Raw genomic sequence first — 19,190 nt, forward strand, 5'->3', positions numbered from 1 at the left:
ACTAAGCTCAAACCAGATGGAATGGCGTATCGCTGCAGAATGCTGTGGTAGCCATGCTGGTTAAGTGTAAATAAATCACCTACAGTGTCACCAGCGAAGCTCCATCACACCACTTCCTCCATGCTTCACGGTGGGAACCACACATGCAGAGATCATCTGTTCACCTGCTCTGCGTCTCACAAAGACACGGCAGATGGAACCAAAAATCTCACATTTGGACTCATCAGACCAAAGAACAGACATCCACCGGTCTAATGTCCATTGCTCATGTTTCTTGGCCCAAGCAAGTCTCTTCTTTAAATCGGTGTACTTTAGTAGTGGTTTCTTTGCAACAATTTGACCACGAAGGCCTGATTCACGCAGTCTCCTCTGAACAGTTGATGTTTAGATGTGTCTGTTACTTGAACTCTGAAGCATTTATTTGGCCTGCAATCTGAGGTGCAGTTAATTTAAATGAACTGCAGCGGAGGTAATTCTGTGTCTTCCTTTCCTGTGGCTGTCCTCATGAGAGCCAGTTTTATCATAGCGCTCAATAGTTTTTGTGACAGCACTTGAAGAAACTTGTCTTAAAGTAATGATGGACTGTCATTTCTCTTTGCTTATTTGAGCTGTTCTTGCCATAATACGGACTTGGTCTTTTACCAAATAGGGCTATCTTCTGTATACCTCCCCTACCTTGTCACAACACAACTGATTGGCTGAAACGCATTAATTTGTAGAATTTCTTTCCTTCTTTTAACAAGGCATATCTGTTAATTGAATTGCATTCCAGGTTACTACCTCATGAAGCTGGTTGAGAAAATTCCAAGAGTGTGCAAAGCTGTCATCAAAGCAAAGGGTGGCTACTTTGAAGAATCTCAAATATATTTTGTTTTGGTTACTACATGATTCCATATGTGTTATTTCATAGTTTTGATGTCTTTACTATGTAGATTTTTATTTTTTATTTTTTTTAGAAAAACCCCTGAATGAGTAGGTGTCCACTTTTGACTGGTACTGTATAGTGTACTTGCATTTCGCAGTGCAGAGCTGTTGTGAAGGAAGTTCTCAAGGAAGTGAGTTTGTTTATACAGGACCTCCCCGCCCCCACCTACCCGTCAACCAATCATGTCAATGCGGAGCTATTCGGAGCCCTCCGCATTTGTTTAAACATTTGGTACAGAGCTCAATTTGGCCTCTGCATGCCTCCAGAGGCTCCAAAATTGCATCACACCCTCCATACGGAGCTTCCGACCACATTTTCAGATCTAGCAAAAATTGGCTTTAATCTTAATCCTTTAATATACAGGTTGTACTGTGTTGGATACAATACACCCAATTAGTATGGTAGTCATGCAGCTGCTCTGTTTACACCTTTGTAAAGATCCAGAGACTGAAGGGTTGCTCTGACCCCTCCCCCCTCCTGTGATACGTAGCTATCTCTGTCACTCATGTCTAACAATCCGCTGCTCTTATGTTGACTCTGATCTCTCCGACGCAAAAGAGTACCCTGTTCATGGCTTTGAATCTTACTTCCTCCCCCCTACTGTCTTCCTCTGCTAGACCCCCCTCTGAGCTTTGACACTCTTAACTCTCCTTCCACTTCCTGTTTTTCTTTTCTTTTTTCCTCAGACGTTAAAACAATCCCCCTCGTCAAGGCTTTTGTCTGTCGCTCACTCTTTTTACTTCATGATGCTGATTGGGATTTGCTGAGTCACTTGGTTGAGGAAGAGAAACAGGGAAGTTACCACTGATACAGAGAGTGAGACATGGCTGTTGATGGGTGATATAGCGGGTGAGGGAGAACAGGGTCTGTTGGTGCTGCCTGCCCGAGCAGAGAGCAGCACAGGGCTGGTTAGTCGCCACCAGTGACCCACGGCCCGGCACTGCAGCACACACTGGAATGTAGACCAAGGGATATCCCTCCTACCACTGCCTCACATGCCGAGCGGCTGTGTGTGGTGTGTGTCTTTCAGAATATTTTCAACACCAGTGTGTCTGTCTGCTCATCTTTGTTGTGTGTGTGTGTGTGTTTCACTGTACCCTAGGAGCCTTACAGTTGGTGTGTCTCACTGTACCCTAGGAGCCTTACAGTTGGTGTGTTTCACTGTACCCTAGGAGCCTTACAGTTGGTGTGTTTCACTGTACCCTAGGAGCCTTACAGTTGGTGTGTGGGTGTCTCACTGTACCCTAGGAGCCTTACAGTTGGTGTGTCTCACTGTACCCTAGGAGCCTTACAGTTGGTGTGTGTCACTGTACCCTAGGAGCCTTACAGTTGGTGTGTCTCACTGTACGCTAGGAGCCTTACAGTTGGGGTGTGTCTCACTGTACCCTAGGAGCCTTACAGTTGGGGTGTGTCTCACTGTACCCTAGGAGCCTTACAGTTGGTGTGTGTGTGTCTCACTGTACCCTAGGAGCCTTACAGTTGGTGTGTGTGTGTTTCACTGTACCCTAGGAGCCTTACAGTTGGTGTGTGTGTGTTTCACTGTACCCTAGGAGCCTTACAGTTGGTGTGTGTGTCTCACTGTACCCTAGGAGCCTTACAGTTGGTGTGTGTGTCTCACTGTACCCTAGGAGCCTTACAGTTGGTGTGTGTGTCTCACTGTACCCTAGGAGCCTTACAGTTGGTGTGTGTGTCTCACTGTACCCTAGGAGCCTTACAGTTGGTGTGTGTGTGTTTCACTGTACCCTAGGAGCCTTACAGTTGGTGTGTGTGTGTTTCACTGTACCCTAGGAGCCTTACAGTTGGTGTGTGTGTCTCACTGTACCCTAGGAGCCTTACAGTTGGTGTGTGTGTGTCTCACTGTACCCTAGGAGCCTTACAGTTGGTGTGTGTGTCTCACTGTACCCTAGGAGCCTTACAGTTGGTGTGTGTGTCTCACTGTACCCTAGGAGCCTTACAGTTGGTGTGTGTGTCTCACTGTACCCTAGGAGCCTTACAGTTGGTGTGTTTCACTGTACCCTAGGAGCCTTACAGTTGGGGTGTTTCACTGTACCCTAGGAGCCTTACAGTTGGTGTGTGTGTGTCTCACTGTACCCTAGGAGCCTTACAGTTGGTGTGTGTGTGTCTCACTGTACCCTAGGAGCCTTACAGTTGGTGTGTGTGTGTCTCACTGTACCCTAGGAGCCTTACAGTTGGTGTGTTTCACTGTACCCTAGGAGCCTTACAGTTGGGGTGTGTCTCACTGTACCCTAGGAGCCTTACAGTTGGTGTGTCTCACTGTACCCTAGGAGCCTTACAGTTGGTGTGTCTCACTGTACCCTAGGAGCCTTACAGTTGGTGTGTCTCACTGTACCCTAGGAGCCTTACAGTTGGTGTGTGTCTCACTGTACCCTAGGAGCCTTACAGTTGGTGTGTGTGTGTTTCACTGTACCCTAGGAGCCTTACAGTTGGTGTGTGTGTGTTTCACTGTACCCTAGGAGCCTTACAGTTGGTGTGTGTGTGTCTCACTGTACCCTAGGAGCCTTACAGTTGGTGTGTGTGTCTCACTGTACCCTAGGAGCCTTACAGTTGGTGTGTGTGTCTCACTGTACCCTAGGAGCCTTACAGTTGGTGTGTGTGTCTCACTGTACCCTAGGAGCCTTACAGTTGGTGTGTGTGTCTCACTGTACCCTAGGAGCCTTACAGTTGGTGTGTGTGTGTGTCTCACTGTACCCTAGGAGCCTTACAGTTGGTGTGTCTCACTGTACCCTAGGAGCCTTACAGTTGGGGTGTGTCTCACTGTACCCTAGGAGCCTTACAGTTGGTGTGTGTGTGTCTCACTGTACCCTAGGAGCCTTACAGTTGGTGTGTCTCACTGTACCCTAGGAGCCTTACAGTTGGTGTGTGGGTGTCTCACTGTACCCTAGGAGCCTTACAGTTGGTGTGTCTCACTGTACCCTAGGAGCCTTACAGTTGGTGTGTGTCTCACTGTACCCTTGGAGCCTTACAGTTGGTGTGTGTCTCACTGTACCCTTGGAGCCTTACAGTTGGTGTGTGTGTGTGTGTGTGTGTGTGTGTGTCTCACTGTACCCTAGGAGCCTTACAGTTGGTGTGTGTGTGTTTCACTGTACCCTAGGAGCCTTACAGTTGGTGTGTGTCTCACTGTACCCTAGGAGCCTTACAGTTGGTGTGTGTGTGTCTCACTGTACCCTAGGAGCCTTACAGTTGGTGTGTGTGTGTCTCACTGTACCCTAGGAGCCTTACAGTTGGTGTGTCACTTAGTGCTTTTTAAGGTTGGTTCAATTATTAAAAAAATAATAGTGATTTTTGGTTATGATTTTTTTCAACATTTTAAATGCGCTATGCATCATGTGGGTTGAATGCCCTAACAACAAGGTCCCATGATGGTAGTGACTGCCCATTACTGGTTACCACTTACCTGTCATTTATTCACTTTACTTTAATAAAATATTTCAGTTGTTGTGTATATTGCATTTCACTATTTCATTCCAAGTCATCTCTATAGAGCTGCTGTCTGACAAAATCACTTTTCTAGTTCTTCAAAGTAAATAAGGCTTACTTTTATGACTGCTGAATACCATCTATCAATCGTTTAGATAATGTGTTTTCAGGTAAAGATCTCGCGACGCAACGGCTCTCTCTTCCTCTCGATCATGCGTTCTCTCTCTGTTTGCCCCACACTAAAATAACATGGCCGGCATAAAATAAGTAAATAATTGAACCAACATCTTACAGAAAGCCTAAATGCTCTATATATACAAAAGTATGTGGACACACCTTCAAATTAGTAGATTTGACTGTTTCAGCCACACCCGTTGCTGACAGGTGTATAAAATCGCGCACACAGCCATGCAATCTCCTTAGGAATACATTGGCAGTATAATGACCTGACTGGAGAGCTCTGCATCAGTGGCGAAGTGGTAGACCACACAAGCTCAAAGAACGGGACTGGTGTAGCGCGTAAAAATGGTCTGTTCTCGGTTTCAACACTCACTACCAAGTTCCAAACTGCCCCTGGAAGCAACGTCAGCACAAAAACTGTTCGTTGGGAGCTTCATGAAATGGGTTTCCGTGGCTGAGCAGCCACATACAAACCTAAGATCACCATGCACCAATGCCAAGCGTCGGCTGGAGTGGTATAAAGCTCGCCGCCATTGTACTATGGGAGCAGTGGAAACGCGTTCTCTGGATTGATGAATCACGCTTCACCATCTGGAAGTCCAACGGACGAATCTGGGGTTGGCAGATGCCAGGAGAACGCTACCTACCTCAATGCATAGGGCCAACTGTACAGTTTGGTGTAGGAGGAATAATGGTCTGGGGCTGTTTTTCATGGTTCAGGCTAGGCCCCTTAGTTCCAGTGAAGGGAAATCTTAATGCTACAGCATATAATCACCTAGAATGTCATTGTGTGCTTCCAACTTTGTGGCAACAGTTGGTGGGAAGGCCCTTTCCTGTTTCAGCAGAACTCCCCCGTGCACAAAGCGAGGTCCATACAGAAATGGTTTTTCGGTGTGTAAGAACTTGATTGGCCTGCACAGAGCCCTGACCTCAACCCCATCGAACACCTTTGGGATGAGTTGGGACTGCGAGCCAGGCCAAATCACCCAACATCATTGCCCGACCTCTCTAATGCTCTTGTGGCTGAATGGAAGCAAGTCCCCGCAGCAATGTTCCAACATCTAGTGGAAAGCCTTCCCAGGAGAGTGGAGGCTGTTATAGCAGCAAAGGGAGGACCAACTCGATGATTTTGGAATGAGTTGTTCAACGACCAGGAACCACATACTTTTGGTTACGTAGTGTAAGTTCAGGAGTAAATATGTGCTTTAACAAGTCACATAAGTTGCATGGACTCACTCTGTGTTGAATAATAGTGTTTACCTTGATTTTTAAATGACTACCTCATCTCTGTACCCCACACAATTATCTGTAAGGTCGCAGTGAATTTTAAGCACAGATTCAACAACCAAGACCATGGAGTTTTTCCAATGGTTCGCAAAAAAGGCCACCTATTGGTAGATGTCTTAAAAGAAAAGACATTGACTATCCCATTGATCATGGTGCAGTTATTAATTCCACTTTGGATGGTGTATCAATACACCCAGTAAGTAGAAAAATACAGGCGCCCTTCCTAACTCAGTTGGAGGAAAGGAACTGCTCTGGGATTTCACCATGGCTGTGATAGAACTGAGGATGGATCAACAACATTGTAGTTAATCCACAATATTAACCTAAATGACACAGTGAAAAGGAAGCCTGCACAGAATAAACATATTCCACAACTGCTCAAGGTGACTCTAACGTGTATTGACTCAGAGGATTGAATACTGATCTAAACAATATGCAGTGTATTTAGTGTTTTATAAAAATGTAATCCACTTTGACATTCTAGTATTTTGTGTAGATAGTTGACAACAATAAAATGACATTTTAATCTCACTTTGTAACACAAGATGTGGAGAAGGTCAATGGGTGTGATTACTTTCTGAAGGCACTGTATCTGAAGTTGAGTAATCTTGTAGAGGACATCCCCATAGCAACACAGGGTTTGTACTTTGTCCCCAACTGTACCCCAGATGTCTCTGGGCAGGCAGACTCCGGTCCCAGAGATGACACACATCCTAGGGATGCGAGGGTCAGCTCTTTTTCGACCGATATCCAGCTCGCACTTAAGTGTTGCTACTCTCATATATTTCAGTATTCATCAATGTGTTGGTTTATTCTTTAATCTCTCCCTCTCTTCCATCAGAACAAACGAGACAAACATCTACTGAAGAAGAGAAACGTCCCACAGGAGGACAGTCTTGAGGACTCCGACATAGACTCCGACTTCAAAGGGGTGGGTGTGATGTCACTTCAGCGACCCATTTGCTATTGCGCTGGGCTGGCTATCTCTAAGACGAGAGACTTGTTACAGATGGAAATGTACTGCTTAGATTATCTGTCAGGTAGGACCAGCCGGACAGGTGTGGCCAACCCTCCTGGAGATCGATAGACATTAGACATTGTGTTCGTGCTCTACAGTCCATTTCTATGTGTGACATTGTAATGTAGACATGGGTCTTCAACCCCCTGGTCTCTCTATGGTTTGTATGATGTACAGTGCATCGAAAGTATTCATTCCTTTCCCTTTTTCCACATTTTTGTTACGTTACAGCATTATTCTAAAATGGATTTAAAAATAAAAAAAATCCTCATTAAAATAAACATACACACACATACATACATACATACATACATACATACATACATACATACATACATACATACATACATACATACATACATACATACAATACCTCAGGACAAAGCGAAAACAGGTTTTCATACATTTTGCAAATTTATTACAAATTCAAAACATCTTGTTTATGAGTTTTCAGACCCTTTGCTATGAGACTTGAAACTGAGCTCAGGTGCATCCTATTTCCATTGATCATCCTTGATATGATTCTACAACTTGATTGGAGTCCACCTGTGGTAAATGAAATTGATTGAACATGATTTGGAAAAGCACACACCTGTCTATATAAGGTCCCACTATTTATACTGCATGTCAGAGCAAAAACCAAGCCATGAGGTCGAAGGAATTGTCCGTAGAGCTCCGAGGCAGTATTGTGTCGAGGCACAGATCTGAAGAAGGGTACCGAAAAAATGTTTGACGGTCCCCAAGAACACAGTGGCCTCTATCATTCTTAAATGGAAGAAGTTTACAAACATCAAAACCTTTCCTAAAGCTGGCCACCTGGCCAAACTGAGCAATCGGGAGAGAAATGGTCACTCTGATGGTCACTCTAATGGTCACTCTGACAGAGCTCAAGAGTTCTTCTGGTGATGAGAGAACCTTCCAGAAGGACAACCATCTCTGCAGCACTCTACCAATCAGGTCTGTAGAATGGCCAGACGGAAGTCACTCCTCAGTAAAAGTCATGACAGCCTGCTTGGATTTGGCCAAAAGCCACCTAAAGACTCAGAAACAACATTCTCTGGTCTGATGAAACCATGATTCAACTCTGGCCTGAATGCCAAGCGTCACGTCTCGAGGAAACCTGGAACCATCCCTATGGTGAAGCGTGGTGGCAGCATCATGTTGTGGGGATGTTTTTCAGCAGCAGGGACTGGAAGACGAGTCAGAATCGAGCGAATGATGAACAGAGTAAAGTACAGAGAGATCCATGATGAAAAACTGCTCCAGAGCACTCAGGACCCCAGACTTGGGTGAAGGTTCACCTTCCAACAGGACAACAACCCAAGCACACAGCCAAGACAATGTAGGAGTGGCTTCGGGACAAGTCTCTGAATTGCCTTGAGTGGCCCAGTCAGAGCCCAGACTTGAACATGATCGAACATCTCTGGAGAGACCTGAAAGTAGCTGTGCAGCGACGCTCCCCATCCAACCTGTCAGAGCTTGAGAGGATCTGCCGAGAAGAATGGGAGAAACTCCCCAAATGTGCCAAGCTTGTAGCATCATACCCAAGAAGACTCAAGGTTGTAATCGCTGCCAAAGGTGTTTCAACAAAGTACTGAGTAAAGGATGTGAATACTTATGTAAATGTAATATTTCAGTTTACTTTTTTTTATTTATTCTAAAACCTGGTTTTGCTTTGTCAGTATGGGGTATTGTGTGTAGATTGAGAACAAGAAATAGATATATTACACAAAAATATCAATTTTAGAGTAAGGCTGTAATGTAACAAAATGTGGAAAAAGTCAAGGGCTCTGAACTTTTGGAATGCACTGTATGGGGATCCACAGGGGGATGTAATGATAAATTCAGAGAAGCTTTTTCACCCTGCTGACTGGAGACCTGTCACTAAGCTAATGAAATGAGCAATAGGCCCTGGGCTGGCCTGGTTTAGCTGCTACAAGGTGAAGTGTGGTGATTGGCTAGCATGACATTCTCAGCCTGTGAGCTCACACGGCCTCAACCGGCCGGTCAACACACCAACTCAGCAGCAGCCACAGAATGATCTGTTAAATGGATGTTTATGTGAATTCTATCCCGTCCCCCATGTTGTTGATCTGGTACTGATGCTCTCCCTTCTGTCTTTACAGCAAAACATCACTCTAGAAGTCATGTTACAGGTCAGCCTCAACTCCATGTACACACATGCCTACTTGTTAACTAAAAAACATCCTCTGAGTGTGGTGCTGTAACGTGTTTTCTCATTCTCTCTATCGCTGAAGAATGCCACTAGTGATAACGCCGTGGTCCAGCTCAGCGCCGTACAGGCTGCCAGGTAAAAGTGTGTGTATAAGTTTTACTATACTTGTGAGTATCAGAAGTCTTCACAAGAATAGTAAACCAACTACAATTCTGAGAAGTGAGGACATTTGGCTGGTCCACACTTGTAAATGTCTATTTTTAGGTTTGGGGTTAAGTTTATTGTTAGAATTGGGGTTAGGGAAAATATTATTTTCACAAGTATAGTAAGACGTGTGATCACCTTGTACTTCTCTCTGCTTTGTATCTCTCAAACCCTGTTTTCTACTCCATGACTGAAACATAACACTTCCTGTTTTTGTGTCCGTCAGAAAACTCCTCTCCAGTGACAGAAACCCTCCCATTGATGACCTGATAAAGTCGGGCATCCTGCCCATCCTAGTCAAATGTCTGGAGAGAGATGACAAGTGAGTCTGCTGCTGCCTCAGACCAATATCCTCTCTTTGACTGTCTCTACTAATGCACTGTTGGGACATTTACTGGGAGGTAATCCTGTAGTCTGACAGGATTAATGTCTAGGAGATATGATGCAGATAATGTGTGTGTGTGTGTGTGTGTGTGTGTGTGTGTGTGTGTGTGTGTGTGTGTCAGGCACATGACAGTCCCATGGCCCATTTCTCTGGAGCCAACCCAAACAAAATATTTCCCCATTCTCAGGACCTTGTGGTCAGGAGAACACACACACACACACACACACACACACACACAGAGGACCTTGTGGTCAGGAGAACACACACACACACACACAGAGAGGACCTTGTGGTCAGGAGAACACACACACACACACACAGAGAGGACCTTGTGGTCAGGAGAACACACACACACACACACACAGAGAGGACCTTGTGGTCAGGAGAACACACACACACACACACACACAGAGGACCTTGTGGTCAGGAGAACACACACACACACACACAGAGGACCTTGTGGTCAGGAGAACACACACACACACAGAGAGGACCTTGTGGTCAGGAGAACACACACACACACACACAGAGGACCTTGTGGTCAGGAGAACACACACACACACACACAGAGGACCTTGTGGTCAGGAGAACACACACACACACACACACACAGAGGACCTTGTGGTCAGGAGAACACACACACACACACACACACAGAGGACCTTGTGGTCAGGAGAACACACACACACACACACACACAGAGGACCTTGTGGTCAGGAGAACACACACACACACACACAGAGGACCTTGTGGTCAGGAGAACACACACACACACACACACACAGAGGACCTTGTGGTCAGGAGAACACACACACACACACACACACAGAGGACCTTGTGGTCAGGAGAACACACACACACACACACACACAGAGGACCTTGTGGTCAGGAGAACACACACACACACACACACACAGAGGACCTTGTGGTCAGGAGAACACACACACACACACACACAGAGGACCTTGTGGTCAGGAGAACACACACACACACACACACACAGAGGACCTTGTGGTCAGGAGAACACACACACACACACACACACAGAGGACCTTGTGGTCAGGAGAACACACACACACACACACACACAGAGGACCTTGTGGTCAGGAGAACACACACACACACACAGAGGACCTTGTGGTCAGGAGAACACACACACACACACACAGAGGACCTTGTGGTCAGGAGAACACACACCCAGGACAATAGGGGGGTTAGGATGAAGATGGGTTGATGTTAGTGGAAGGCCTCTCATTCTTTCTCTCACTCTTTCTCTGCGCTAGTCCGTCTCTCCAGTTCGAGGCAGCCTGGGCCCTGACCAACATAGCGTCTGGTACTTCACAACAGACCCAGGCTGTGGTCAAATCCAGTAAGTTCAGCAGCTCTCTCTGCCCTGCTCTTATTCTGTCTGTCTGGGCTCGGTCTCTCTGCCCTGCTCTTATTCTGTCTGTCTGTCTGTCTGGGCTCGGTCTCTCTGCCCTGCTCTTATTCTGACTGTCTGTCTGTCTGGGCTCGGTCTCTCTGCCCTGCTCTTATTCTGTCTGTCTGTCTGTCTGGGCTCGGTCTCTCTGCCCTGCTCTTATTCTGACTGTCTGTCTGGGCTCGGTCTCTCTGCCCTGCTCTTATTCTGTCTGTCTGTCTGGGCTCGGTCTCTCTGCCCTGCTCTTATTCTGTCTGTCTGTCTGGGCTCGGTCTCTCTGCCCTGCTCTTATTCTGACTGTCTGTCTGGGCTCGGTCTCTCTGCCCTGCTCTTATTCTGACTGTCTGTCTGGGCTCGGTCTCTCTGCCCTGCTCTTATTCTGACTGTCTGACTGTCTGGGCTCGGTCTCTCTGCCCTGCTCTTATTCTGACTGTCTGTCTGTCTGGGCTCGGTCTCTCTGCCCTGCTCTTATTCTGACTGTCTGTCTGTCTGGGCTCGGTCTCTCTGCCCTGCTCTTATTCTGACTGTCTGTCTGTCTGGGCTCGGTCTCTCTGCCCTGCTCTTATTCTGACTGTCTGTCTGTCTGGGCTCGGTCTCTCTGCCCTGCTCTTATTCTGACTGTCTGTCTGTCTGGGCTCGGTCTCTCTGCCCTGCTCTTATTCTGACTGTCTGTCTGTCTGGGCTCGGTCTCTCTGCCCTGCTCTTATTCTGACTGTCTGTCTGTCTGGGCTCGGTCTCTCTGCCCTGCTCTTATTCTGACTGTCTGTCTGGGCTCGGTCTCTCTGCCCTGCTCTTATTCTGTCTGTCTGTCTGTCTGTCTGGGCTCGGTCTCTCTGCCCTGCTCTTATTCTGTCTGTCTGTCTGGGCTCGGTCTCTCTGCCCTGCTCTTATTCTGTCTGTCTGGGCTCGGTCTCTCTGCCCTGCTCTTATTCTGTCTGACTGTCTGGGCTCGGTCTCTCTGCCCTGCTCTTATTCTGTCTGTCTGTCTGTCTGTCTGGGCTCGGTCTCTCTGCCCTGCTCTTATTCTGTCTGTCTGTCTGGGCTCGGTCTCTCTGCCCTGCTCTTATTCTGACTGTCTGGGCTCGGTCTCTCTGCCCTGCTCTTATTCTGACTGTCTGTCTGTCTGGGCTCGGTCTCTCTGCCCTGCTCTTATTCTGACTGTCTGTCTGGGCTCGGTCTCTCTGCCCTGCTCTTATTCTGACTGTCTGTCTGGGCTCGGTCTCTCTGCCCTGCTCTTATTCTGACTGTCTGTCTGGGCTCGGTCTCTCTGCCCTGCTCTTATTCTGTCTGACTGTCTGGGCTCGGTCTCTCTGCCCTGCTCTTATTCTGTCTGTCTGGGCTCGGTCTCTCTGCCCTGCTCTTATTCTGTCTGTCTGTCTGTCTGTCTGGGCTCGGTCTCTCTGCCCTGCTCTTATTCTGTCTGACTGTCTGGGCTCGGTCTCTCTGCCCTGCTCTTATTCTGTCTGTCTGTCTGGGCTCGGTCTCTCTGCCCTGCTCTTATTCTGACTGTCTGGGCTCGGTCTCTCTGCCCTGCTCTTATTCTGACTGTCTGTCTGTCTGTCTGTCTGGGCTCGGTCCCTCTGCCCTGCTCTTATTCTGTCTGTCTGTCTGTCTGTCTGTCTGGGCTCGGTCTCTCTGCCCTGCTCTTATTCTGTCTGTCTGTCTGGGCTCGGTCTCTCTGCCCTGCTCTTATTCTGACTGTCTGTCTGTCTGGGCTCGGTCTCTCTGCCCTGCTCTTATTCTGTCTGTCTGTCTGGGCTCGGTCTCTCTGCCCTGCTCTTATTCTGTCTGTCTGTCTGGGCTCGGTCTCTCTGCCCTGCTCTTATTCTGACTGTCTGTCTGGGCTCGGTCTCTCTGCCCTGCTCTTATTCTGACTGTCTGTCTGTCTGGGCTCGGTCTCTCTGCCCTGCTCTTATTCTGACTGTCTGTCTGTCTGGGCTCGGTCTCTCTGCCCTGCTCTTATTCTGACTGTCTGTCTGGGCTCGGTCTCTCTGCCCTGCTCTTATTCTGACTGTCTGGGCTCGGTCTCTCTGCCCTGCTCTTATTCTGTCTGTCTGTCTGTCTGTCTGGGCTCGGTCTCTCTGCCCTGCTCTTATTCTGTCTGACTGTCTGGGCTCGGTCTCTCTGCCCTGCTCTTATTCTGTCTGTCTGGGCTCGGTCTCTCTGCCCTGCTCTTATTCTGTCTGACTGTCTGGGCTCGGTCTCTCTGCCCTGCTCTTATTCTGTCTGACTGTCTGGGCTCGGTCTCTCTGCCCTGCTCTTATTCTGACTGTCTGTCTGTCTGGGCTCGGTCTCTCTGCCCTGCTCTTATTCTGTCTGTCTGTCTGGGCTCGGTCTCTCTGCCCTGCTCTTATTCTGACTGTCTGGGCTCGGTCTCTCTGCCCTGCTCTTATTCTGACTGTCTGTCTGGGCTCGGTCTCTCTGCCCTGCTCTTATTCTGTCTGTCTGTCTGTCTGTCTGGGCTCGGTCTCTCTGCCCTGCTCTTATTCTGTCTGTCTGGGCTCGGTCTCTCTGCCCTGCTCTTATTCTGTCTGTCTGGGCTCGGTCTCTCTGCCCTGCTCTTATTCTGTCTGTCTGTCTGTCTGTCTGTCTGTCTGTCTGGGCTCGGTCTCTCTGCCCTGCTCTTATTCTGTCTGTCTGGGCTCGGTCTCTCTGCCCTGCTCTTATTCTGTCTGTCTGGGCTCGGTCTCTCTGCCCTGCTCTTATTCTGTCTGTCTGTCTGGGCTCGGTCTCTCTGCCCTGCTCTTATTCTGACTGTCTGGGCTCGGTCTCTCTGCCCTGCTCTTATTCTGTCTGTCTGTCTGGGCTCGGTCTCTCTGCCCTGCTCTTATTCTGTCTGTCTGTCTGGGCTCGGTCTCTCTGCCCTGCTCTTATTCTGACTGTCTGGGCTCGGTCTCTCTGCCCTGCTCTTATTCTGACTGTCTGGGCTTCACTAATGCTTCTGTTATGTTATCATTGTGTGTGAAATTGTGATATGTCAATTCCTAACTCTGTGTGTTTGTGTGCGAACAGATGCTGTTCCCCTGTTCCTGCGACTGCTCCACTCTCCCCATCAGAATGTGTGTGAACAGGCTGTTTGGGCACTAGGCAACATCATAGGTGAGTAAAGATACTCACATGCTGACTACAGTGGGCACGCGCATCTTCATTTTTGTCCAATCACACCAGATGAGGACATGCAGGTTGAAATATCAAAACTAACTCTGAACCAACTATATTAATTTTGGGACAGGTCGAAACACATGAAACATTCATGGACATTTAGCCAGCTACCTTGCTGTTGCTAGCTAATTTGTCCTGTGATATAAACATTTTAGTTGTTATTTTACCAGAAATGCACAGGTACAAGTCTTTGTAGACTTTTTACCCATTTTTGAGTCACACAATCATGTGTTCTCTATTCTGACAATTAATCCACAGATAAAAGTTTCTAGTAATATCTCCTCAAGTCGTCTGTGGACTTTATATTGCTGTTGGCAACCAATTTTAAGGTGCATTACCACCACCGACTGGATTGTGGACCTCAGTTCATCTTTCAGTCACCCACGTGGGTGTATGCTCCTAAAAACCAATGAGATGGGAGAGGTGGGACTTGCAGCGCGTCCATCGTCAAATGGAACCAAGTTCTATTTTAGCGACTGGCTACACGGTAGACTGGCTACACGGTAGACTGGCTACACGGTAGACTGGCTACACGGTAGACTGGCTACACGGTAGACTCGCACAAGCAGTTTGGATGAAATGATTGAATAACATGTATGTGTACATTTATTTTGCCGTGCGAGCGTAACGAGTGGTGTGGTCAGCATGTCAGAGAAATGACGTTGCCACGAGCAGCACCGCAGATATTGGACTGAGCGAATGGAAGGCTTTGCTTTCACACAGTCACAGGCAGTGCCTGTGCATGTGCACGGGTTCCCAAAACAGTGGAGAACTCGCGCTTCAACATTCTGTTGTTGAGGAAACTGACCCACTATGCTGTTTACTTTCTGCATCTACTTCATATTGCTGAGTGTACCTTTAACTTAATTGTATTTGTCATAGCTCACTACCTAACCAGGAAAAATACTGTGCCCAAATGATGACCCCTGACCTTTATCCTGTGATGCTCCTCCCCCAGGCGACGGGCCACAGTGCAGGGATTACGTCATCTCCCTGGGCGTGGTCAAGCCCCTGCTGTCCTTCATTAACCCCTCCATCCCCATTTCCTTCCTCCGCAACGTCACCTGGGTCATCGTCAACCTCTGTCGCAACAAGGACCCTCCACCCCTCATGGAGACTGTACAGGAGGTATGTACATGTGGGTACCGTGTGTGTTTCAATGTGTGAGCAGTGTTATAGTGAGTCTCTCCAGCCAGACAGCAAATTACTCTCATTCCAGTCTGCCTTTCACACCATCTTTTCCTCTCTACCTCAAACTGTTTTCTCTTTTCCAGATTCTTCCAGCTCTGTGTGTTCTTCTATACCACACAGATATAAATGTAAGTATGGAAGTGTATTTTCATTACTCCTAAATGGTACATTTTGCATACCATAATTTTGATATCAGCGGCCCCATTAAAACAACTCTTATTGGACTTGTTGATGACATACTTTTGTAGATCCTGGTGGACACGGTGTGGGCTCTGTCCTATCTGACGGATGGTGGGAACGAGCAGATTCAGATGGTGATAGACTCTGGCGTAGTCCCCTTCCTCGTTCCTCTGCTCAGCCACCAGGAGGTCAAAGTTCAGGTAAGATGGCTCAACAGGGGACACCATAGACTTGGGAACAATTACCATAGTAACTGATAACATTCAGACTCAGACCCAAACACACTGTGGTATAGATGGTGTGCTTATAAAATGAATCATTGATTGGAAAGGCACTGTTGGAGCTAGAAACACAAGCATTTCGCTACACCCGCAATAACATCTGCTAAACATGTGTATGTGACCAATAACATTTGATTTAAAAGCAACAAGTATGAAAACCTTGGTTTTACTGATCATGAGGGCTAGGAATATTTTAGTAAAACTGCAGCCATATGTTGAAGAAACTCCTAGCTTTCCTTACAACACAGATCAGTGATCATTTCAAGGAAGGGAGGAAACAATGCGTTTTATAAGTAATAAATCAGGGTGTGTTTTTTGTCTTTTCTGACGTGCTGACATTGTGGGTGTTGACCTGCTGTGATGTCACTTCCTGCAGACTGCTACGCTGAGGGCAGTAGGCAACATTGTGACGGGGACAGACGAGCAGACGCAGATGGTTCTCAACTGTGACGTCCTCTCCCACTTCCCCAACCTGCTCACACACCCCAAAGAGAAGATCAACAAGGTAGAGCACACACACTCCCCCGAGAGAGAGAGGGAGGGAGGGAGGGGAGAAGCCGATGTCCATGATTAGCAGGCCAACAGGAAATTGTTTGGTTTGACTGTGTGAGATTGGACTGTTAATAGGAAGTGTTGTGGCATAACTGTCTGTGATTGGTTTGTCTTCAGGAAGCAGTGTGGTTCCTGTCCAATATCACGGCTGGGAACCACCAGCAGGTTCAGGCTGTGATCGACGCAGGACTCATCCCCTTGATTATCCACCAACTGGCCAAGGTGAGAGATCTATGGTGTGCGTCTGTCAGTAGCGTAGCCAGAAATGTGTTATTTGGGTGTGCCCCAAAAAACTTCCTGCAATTCTACACATTTTGCCATGAAGTACTCGTGCCTGTTATAAAATGTCTATTAAATCAGTTATGTTTATGAATTCAGTTGTATTTAAGCAACATCAACAAGTCTCTTGTATGCGCCAGTCCAATAATGTCTGCATATCACGTGTGGCATCTGTAATCAGTCAGCTGTATCCAATTACAGCCATCACTCACCTGCTTCTCTCTGTCCGCTCATCCTGCATCAGTTTTTTAAAATCTAATTTAGCTATGATGGCGGGGGGATGCAGACCCTGGTCAGTCTTCTGTTACATTTGATACATTGGAGCAGCGTACAGAGTGAGAAAAGTTGATACACTGTATAATTTCATCCCTGGTATAACCAAGAGGACAGGCCAGTCTGATAGGCTTTGCAAATTCACCGTCACGCAGCAGTGCCAGAGAGGAAACCCCGTTTTACAAGAGGCATGTCTGCAGCTTTACAGGAAAGAAAACGTCTCGTCTCTATCTCAAACGGTTACAAATATTACCGGAGATACCTTTTTGTTCTTTCTGCGCGAAGTCGCGCTCGTTTGATATTTCACAAACCAGGGGGCCTTTTTTAAACTAAATCCGGACACTAATTATTGGTTTGATAACAAACAACTTTGTTCAGTCATGTTACCTAGCTAGCTAACAACCTGGTAACCTGACAGTAGGTCTATGAAAATGTGCTACTCATGAGATGTATCAAAGGTAGGATTCATATAGGCCTAATGGAAACCTAAAGTATAAAAAATACTATTTTTGGTGCTCCTTACATTCTGTTTGGTGCCTAACGTTTTTAAAGTTGGGAACAGTGTGTATGTGTTTGTGGGAGAGGGAGGTGTGTGTTTATGAGGGAGGGAGTCTTAACTGAAGAGTAAAGGTGGTTTCATGACATTCAAATCATTATGCACGTGTAGTCATTCCTCCAGCCACATCATAGGTAGGCCTTTTCACTATTCTATTATACAGTGAACAATGTGAACTTTAAATTAAATATGTTGTATTGGGGTGAACAGGACGCTATCTCATGCTGTTCTACACATTTTGCCATGAGGCTGAGAGAGAATTTAGCATTTTTAAAGCTAATTAAAATAATTTTTATGATCCCCATTAGCTGTTGCAAAAGCAGCAGCTACTCTTCCTGGGGTTCACACAAAACATGAAACATAATACAGAACAGTAATAGACAAGAACAGCTCAAGGACAAAACTACATAGATTTTTTTTTTTAAAGGCACATGTAGCCTACATATCAATACATATATACAAACTATCTAGGTCAAATAGGGGAGAGGTGTTGTGCCCTGAGGTGTTGCTTTATCTGGTTTTTGAAATCAGGTTTGCTGTTTATTTGAGCAAAATGAGATGGAAGTTCCTTGCAATAAAGGCTCTATATAATACTGTACACTTTCTTGAATTTGTTCTGGATTTGGGGACTGTGAAAAGACCCCTGGTGGTATGTCTGGTGGGATAAGTGTGTGTGTGTGTGTGTGTCAGAGCTTTGAGTAAGTTGACTATGCAAACAATTTGGGATTTTCAACACATTGTTTCTTATGAAAAGAAGTGATGCAGTCAGTCTCTCCTCAACTCTTAGCCAAGGGAGACTGGCAGCATAGTATTTATATCAGCCCTCTGATTACAATGAAGAGCAAGATGTGATGCTCTGTTCTGGGCCAGCTGCAGCTTAACTAGGTCTTTCCTTGCAGCACTGGACCACACGACTGGACAATAATCAAGATTAGACAAAACTAGAGCCTGCAGAACTTGCTTTTTGGAGTGTGGTGTCAAAAACAGAGCATCTCTTTATTACGGACATACCTCTCCCCATCTTTACAACCATTGAATCTGTATGTTTTGACCATATGTTTTTACAATCTAAGGTAACACCAAGTAATTTAGTCTCCTCAACTTGTTCAACACCATTCATTACCAGATTCACCTGAGGTCTAGAACTTAGGGAATGATTTATACCAAATACACTGCTCTTAGTTGTAATGTTCAGGACCAGTTTCTTACTGACTGATAAATGCACTGGATTGTGACCTGACTTGTTGGCTAAATAGAGGAGGCTGTGGTATGGTGTATTGGCGTGTGGCTTTCAGTTAGTTATTTTTGGCCACCCATTCCATGAGTGAAGGTCATGCCAGTGCATCTGAAGGTCATGCCAGTTCACTGCTTGCTATGAATCCTATCTGATGGTGTTTGCATGTTTAGGTAAAAATACTAATAATGTCCCGTTTGCAGAGGTGGGTAGAGTACTAAAAATCTAAGTAAAAGTACTGTTACTTACAGTAGATTTGTGATTTACTCAAGTAAGAGTAAAAAACATTTTTTTTAAAGGGGGGGGGGTGGAAGGGTTAATAAAAAAAAATGGAAAAACGTTTCCGGTCACAACTTTTTCAGTACTAGTTAAATATTTTGTGTGGTATTTAAAAATGTTTTTTTTTACACCTAATGGTAAACTGTGATAGCAAGAAGAACAACAACATA

The 19,190-nt window shown here is 46.4% G+C and overlaps 1 protein-coding gene across 1 annotated transcript in view; it reads left to right on the top strand.

Annotated features, from left to right (window-relative positions):
* The window catches only part of LOC106586718 (importin subunit alpha-4), a 32,701-nt gene that overhangs the window by 5,155 nt on the left and 8,356 nt on the right, over positions 1 to 19,190 (top strand). Inside the window, exons 3-13 of the mRNA XM_014174282.3 lie at positions 6,672 to 6,761; positions 8,975 to 9,004; positions 9,107 to 9,159; positions 9,455 to 9,550; positions 10,897 to 10,982; positions 14,046 to 14,132; positions 15,154 to 15,323; positions 15,470 to 15,514; positions 15,635 to 15,766; positions 16,224 to 16,352; positions 16,517 to 16,621. Coding sequence (XP_014029757.1) covers positions 6,672 to 6,761; positions 8,975 to 9,004; positions 9,107 to 9,159; positions 9,455 to 9,550; positions 10,897 to 10,982; positions 14,046 to 14,132; positions 15,154 to 15,323; positions 15,470 to 15,514; positions 15,635 to 15,766; positions 16,224 to 16,352; positions 16,517 to 16,621 — 1,023 coding nt within the window. The remainder of the gene's footprint in view (positions 1 to 6,671; positions 6,762 to 8,974; positions 9,005 to 9,106; positions 9,160 to 9,454; positions 9,551 to 10,896; positions 10,983 to 14,045; positions 14,133 to 15,153; positions 15,324 to 15,469; positions 15,515 to 15,634; positions 15,767 to 16,223; positions 16,353 to 16,516; positions 16,622 to 19,190) is intronic.

The sequence above is a fragment of the Salmo salar genome, chromosome 25, assembly GCF_965601325.2.
Source record: "Salmo salar chromosome 25, fSalSal1, whole genome shotgun sequence".
Taxonomy (NCBI): Eukaryota; Metazoa; Chordata; class Actinopteri; order Salmoniformes; family Salmonidae; genus Salmo; species Salmo salar.